At 42.9% G+C, this 6,000-nt stretch overlaps 1 protein-coding gene across 1 annotated transcript in view; it reads left to right on the forward strand.

Annotated features, from left to right (window-relative positions):
* LOC122562624 (proline dehydrogenase 1, mitochondrial-like) overlaps positions 1-5,712 on the forward strand; it is a 49,938-nt gene extending 44,226 nt beyond the window's left edge. Inside the window, exons 13-14 of the mRNA XM_043715625.2 lie at positions 1,647-1,735; positions 2,518-5,712. Coding sequence (XP_043571560.1) covers positions 1,647-1,735; positions 2,518-2,705 — 277 coding nt within the window. The 3' untranslated portion in view covers positions 2,706-5,712. The remainder of the gene's footprint in view (positions 1-1,646; positions 1,736-2,517) is intronic.
* Positions 5,713-6,000: the final 288 nt, after the last annotated feature.

Here is a 6,000-nt window from a genome sequence, read left to right on the forward strand (position 1 = left end):
CATAAAACGATCAAGAAAAGGAAGCCACAGATTTTGATGGAAAGGAAGCAAAACAGTATAAGGAAAACCTTTTGCATGTAGTGAGTTGTTACTGTCTGGAGGCAGTTTCAATTGAGGCATTCAGAAAGGAATTAGACTGTTACTTGAAAAGCAGTAATGTTCAGGGAGAAGGCAGGAATATAGCACCAGGTGATTTGGAGACTGAATAGCCCCCTTCTGTGCTGTAACAAGTCTGCGATTGCTTTGTTTTAAACCACCCTCGCTCCACTTCTAAAATATTGTGAGCCCTTCTGGCCTCCCTCTTACCGGAAGGATGTTGTGAAACTTAAAAGGGTTCTGAAAAGGTTTACAAGCATGCTGCCAGGGTTGGGCAATTTGAGCTATAGGGAGAGGTTGAATAGGCTCGGATTGTTTTCCCTTGAGTATCAGAGGCTGAGGGGTGACCTTCCAGAGGTTTATAAAATCATGAGGGGCATCGATGGGGTAAATAGACAAGGTCTTTTCCCTGGGGTGGGGGAGTCCAGAACTAGGGGCATAAATTTAGGGTGAGAGGGGAAGGATGTAAAAGGGACCTAAGGAGCAACGTTTTCACAGAGGGTGATACATGTATGGAATGAGCTGCCAGAGGAAGTGGTAAAAGGCATTTGGATGGGTATATGAACAAGAAGGGTTTGGAGGGATATAGGCCAAGTGCTGGCAAATGGGACAAGATTAGGTTAGGGTACCTGGTCGGCATGGATGAGTTGGGTCTGTTTCCCTGCGATACATCTCTCTGACTCTACTTGCCATCCTCTTTCAGTGGTTTTAAGTCTTGGCATAGTCCATCACATTGGTTTGCGGGAACCCTACAATTTTATTGCACTCAGCAGGGATTTGATTTTCCTCCATCAGAGAGGCGCCCAATACTGGACATGTCCAAACAGCCAGCTGTGGCTTTCCTTCGGGTGTTTTGGCTGAATGCCTCCTGGTTTCCTGATTTGTCGCTCCCCACTGCAAAAATGAAAGATTCCGAAGAGACCCACTGGGAAATCTGGTTGGCTATTTGCTGACATTTTGGGAGGTGGGGCGGGGGGGTGGCGAGATGATGCTACTTGAGACTCTTTCTCCTGTTGCTGATTCCCATTGTTCTTTTTTGCCCTCGTTATGGTTTGGCCATAGCCTTTCTCCCGTTTTCTAGCTGGGTCTAGTACCGGTGCACCCCTTCATGAGTTGAGAGAGTGTTGCTTGAAAAGCACAGCAGGTCAGGCAGTTTCTGAGGAGCAGAAAAATCCGACATTTCTGGCAAAAGCCCTTCATCAAGAATTCCTGAAGGGCTCCGGCCCGAAATGTTGATTTTCCTGCTCCTCGGATGCTGCCTGACCTGCTGTGCTTTTCCAGCAACACACAATCTACTCTGATCTCCAGCATCTGCAGACCTCACTGTCTCCTAGTTGATTTCACCCTTTCATGTCCCTGACTTTAGTTAATGGAACCCAAAAACCAAGGCTTTAATGAATAGGGGGTGTCTGTTGAGATTGTAACCCAACTGACTGAATATTCCAATGGCCCTGCCCTCCTCTGCCGTTGGAGAACCTCTGCTCAAGGTGTGTTGGTTTGAATTTCTATTCGTTAGTTGCTAACTCTTTCTTTCTTCCTTTCTTTCGCAGAATGCATGAACTTGGGCTCCATCCATCATCTCGGAAGGTCTACTTTGGCCAATTGCTGGGGATGTCTGATCAGATCAGCTTCCCCCTTGGTATGTGAAGCACAGACACCTGATCCTAAACTAACTGCTGGGTAACAGGCCCTCAAATAGTTAACTCAATGTCCAGGCAATCTTTCCTACCAGCGACATGACTCCATGCTGGACTTGTTTTGGGGTCTTGCTTTTCATGGAATAGACAGGTATTCTTGTAGGATCCTGACCCCTACAGGCTTTCCCATTTCTTGGGGTTGTATCCCAGAAATGTCAACTCGATTGAGATTCTAGAATATAATTTATAGAGATTTTAGACACAAACTAAAGTTTATATTCTTTTTACAAAAATTGGGCTTTGATATCTTTTAAAAAAGTGACTGAGCTTTAGGGCAAAGATTTAAAAGGGACTTAAGGGGCAACTTTTTTCGTGCAAAGGATGGCACGTGTATGGAATGAGCTGCCGGAGGAAATGGTGGAGGCTGAGACAGTTACAACATTTTAAAAGGCATCTGGATGGGTACATGAATAGGAAGGGTTTGGAGGCAAATGGGACTTAAATTAATGTAGGATATCTGATTGGCATGGATGAGTTAGACCAAAGGGTCTGTTTCCATGTTGTACATCTGTATGACTTTACAACTGTCTGAATGTGATGGTGGTGGTGTTAACTGCTGGAGAATTTGAGTGGACCTACTCAGAAAAACTTCATGCCAAACCCAAATTTTAAAATTGGATGATACAATGGCATCTATAATAATGTAACCTGGACTTGTCTAGTGCCCTGGGAGAGTTTCTCTTTAATATATAAACTTAACCCTCCTTTATTCTGTCTCTGACAGGACAGGCTGGCTACCCAGTGTATAAATATGTCCCATACGGCCCAGTGGAAGAGGTGTTACCCTACTTGTCCAGGCGTGCACAGGAAAACAGAGGCATGGTGGCAGGAACCCAGCGGGAGCGTGACCTACTGTGGAAAGAGCTGAAACGCAGGATCTTGCAGGGAGACTTGTTCAAAACTGCATATTAGCTACACGCAAGGCAGCGGGGCCCGACAGTCTGGTTTTCAAAGTGCCCACTGAGTAGGAGAGGAGACATGTTCTCTACATTGGCGCACAAAGTGCTGGGGGAAAGGTGTTCTCCTGTGACTTGTTTAAGGCACTCAAAGCTTTGGTAACGAGTGTCTCCCACAAATCAAGCTCAAAGCAAAAGTAATTCTGCTAGTGGTCTTTAGTGACTGAGCTGTCTTGGGATCTGGCCCTTTCTCTTAGAGCAGTTGTGCGCTGCAGCCCTTTCCATCTATATACTTTCAACCCATCCAAAGCCTGTTGGATACATTAACATTACAATATCTTGCACCATATTATTATAAAGAGTCCTAAACTGCATTAGGGACATTCCCCTTCATAGTTTATGTAACTTTGGTATAGCTGTAGGGAAACTGTATAGAGACTATGCATGTGTTTCTTCTGAACTTCAAAAGTTAGGTCTAGCGAGCAGGAAGCCTCCTATTTCGTGAATCATTTTGGAAAGTATGTAGGGACCCAAGGGAAGCCCACTACAATACAGTAGCGTGTTAGGCTGCTGTTGTCTCTGATGTTGAAGTTGTCAGTTTCACCTTTGCCCCTTGGGAAGGTGAGATGGTGCCTCATCATTATTTTTGTTGGGACGACTACCTTTTTTATCCGGGGTATTGTCTTTTCAGAAAATCATGAAGAGGACAGACATGTCTCCTGTGTGCTTTTGTGACTCGCCTCATTTGTTTAGTAATTTTTTTACAGGAAGTTGCAATAGAAACGACTTTTTGTTTATTTTAACTTATGCAGGCTCTTCTCCTTCTTAACTTATGCAGACTGGGAGGAGTGTGGAGTGAGTCTGCTATGACATTATTACTCTGCTGTTTGTGCGTGAATACTGGTGACTGTATAAATGGGCCTGATCGTCTCTCACTGAACACTTGCGTACCTCTGGCAGAAAGTCTGTTGTGAGGCATATGACGCTGCATGCTCCACTTGGACTGACCTTGCTAGACTTTGACAGTATCTTCACATGTGAATATATAAAGTTACCACTGTGGTTACAGAGAACTGATGAATGTGACCTCAAACTCAACACTGGAAATGGACTGAATAATCTTAGATTGTAACTTTGCTTCATTTATAATGTGCAAATTAGTTCTTTCCTGTTGATTTTTCAGAGTTCTATGGAAATGTGTTACTGATCTAACCATTAACCTACTGTTTATTGCCTCAAATCGGGGAAACAAACACTCGCACACAAATAGATGATAACCACTGTCCTCTGAGTGCGATCCTATGTGATGTACACTCTCTACAGCTGCTGGATTAACCTTATTACAAGCACTTTGCAATATTTTAGTCAACCTGCAAAACACTATTTCAAAGGGAAATGTTGAACTTTGCCACTTAAATGTGTAATGTGGACAGAGATGTTCTGCAGGAGGTGTTTAAATGTGTTTAGTCAGAGATTTTCCAGCTTTCAATGGGTTGTGTGATGTTTTGGTATTAATCCACTGTCACACAGTAACCAATGAGGAAAATATCCACTCCCTTTCTTAGTGCCTATATCATCAGATGCTTCCAAATGCAAAGGTAGAATCTGGCTGAATTATCTCATCGTGGATTGTAAAGTCAAATACTGTACTGTATATGCAGGTTAGTAAACCTGCCAAGCCTAAGAATGCCTGTTGGGTTAGCAGATCATTCATAATCCCACCCTCCCACCCCAACAATCCAGTCATCTTCCTCACTGATTATCAGAAAATGACTGTTCTTCACAGTTGAGCTTTCCGTGGTTTTCTAACAAGTAGCATTGACCATTTGGTGTTGGATAAAAGAAGAGTTTAGTTGTAAGCAGCAGAGAGAAGTGAGGTTTAAGTCTGATTACAACAGCAACAGTCCTTAACCATTTTTGATTAAAGGGTCTATCTTCAAATGCATTAGTAATCTCTGACCACATTCCTCCCCAGCCTGCAATCCACAATCCTTCCCCATCGAATCTAAATCAAAATGGGAAACAGTTGCTTGTAAAGAGTTTTTAATTTATTGAAGTAAACAGGTTTTTACTTAGATCCTTAATGAAGATGTCGCCACCTTCCCACAACTTTAGCACGCCTTCATTTGGGTTGTTCTCCAAAGTCAGCTACAGCCCATCCAATCTGTGCTGCACTCCTCTTTTTCGAAAGTACATAGGGACCTCAAGGGAGACCCACTGCATTACAGAAGTCTACTGGACTGCTGTTGTCTCTGACGTTGAAGTTGCTGTCAACTTCTCCTTTGCTCTTTGGGAAGGTAAAATGATGCCTCATCTTTTTGTTTTTGTTGAGGCAATTGCTTTTTAATGTGGGGTGTTGAGTATTGTCTTCATAATTTTCGTGAAAATCGTGAATCGGACTGCACTGTTTGATTTGGAATTGGTAAGATGCAGTTGTTACTGAGAAAGAATTCGCTAATAGTTGTAATCTACAACCCCTGATTTTTTAACTATGTTTTGGAGGATGATAAATGCTAATTTTTGAAGCTTAATGAAAGTGCTACGTGATGGGAGGAATGAGAACCTGTGCTATATAAGAGGAGAAGCAAAATGAGCTTAAAAAATGTCAGTATCTGTAGTGAACTGTTTAGGCAAGCAGTGCATTTGCAAGTTCTTGGTCCTTGGTTGACCTGATTAGATCTTGATGTAGATGAAGCTGATGCAAAGTTACCCTTCCTTTCTCTGAGATGTACCTGAGACTTGTTGTCCTTGGCAGCACCGTGTGACTACATACCAAAGCTGATGATGTAACAGTCAACCCTGCAGTGAGCAAACAGCTGGCAAACTCACTGGGTTATCAGATTACTTACACTAATGGGAGTCATTCAGAAGGATTGGGGGTGGGGCACGATGTGATCTGTGTTTATCTGGTAATCCTAATGCTAAGTGATTTCTTTTTAAAGTTTTACTATGCTTTCTACTGATTTATCTGGTTGTGTGTTCCAGCCCGTCTCAGGTTTTCAATAAATCTATTTGTGGATGGATTGGTTCCAAACTGTGTTTTGTTTTGAATACTTACAGCAGAGTGTCTGCCTGATGAAGCCATCATTGCTTAATTCTCCAAGTGACTGAGCAATGCAAATGCACAACCGGTCATTCAATGCCTGATAAAAGGAACATTTTTGCATGCATTCTCATAGAAGATATGCTGTAGGACTGTAGTCCTGGGATCACTTTCAGATATTAATGGACTGTTAGGGGTTTTGATTTTCCATTTCCTCCCCACTTCAAAGAACATAGAACTTTACAGCACAGTACAGGCCCTTCAGCCC

The sequence above is a fragment of the Chiloscyllium plagiosum genome, unplaced genomic scaffold, assembly GCF_037043375.1.
Source record: "Chiloscyllium plagiosum isolate Xiang-an unplaced genomic scaffold, Cpla_swu_hap1 HiC_scaffold_24, whole genome shotgun sequence".
NCBI classification, from domain to species: domain Eukaryota; kingdom Metazoa; phylum Chordata; class Chondrichthyes; order Orectolobiformes; family Hemiscylliidae; genus Chiloscyllium; species Chiloscyllium plagiosum.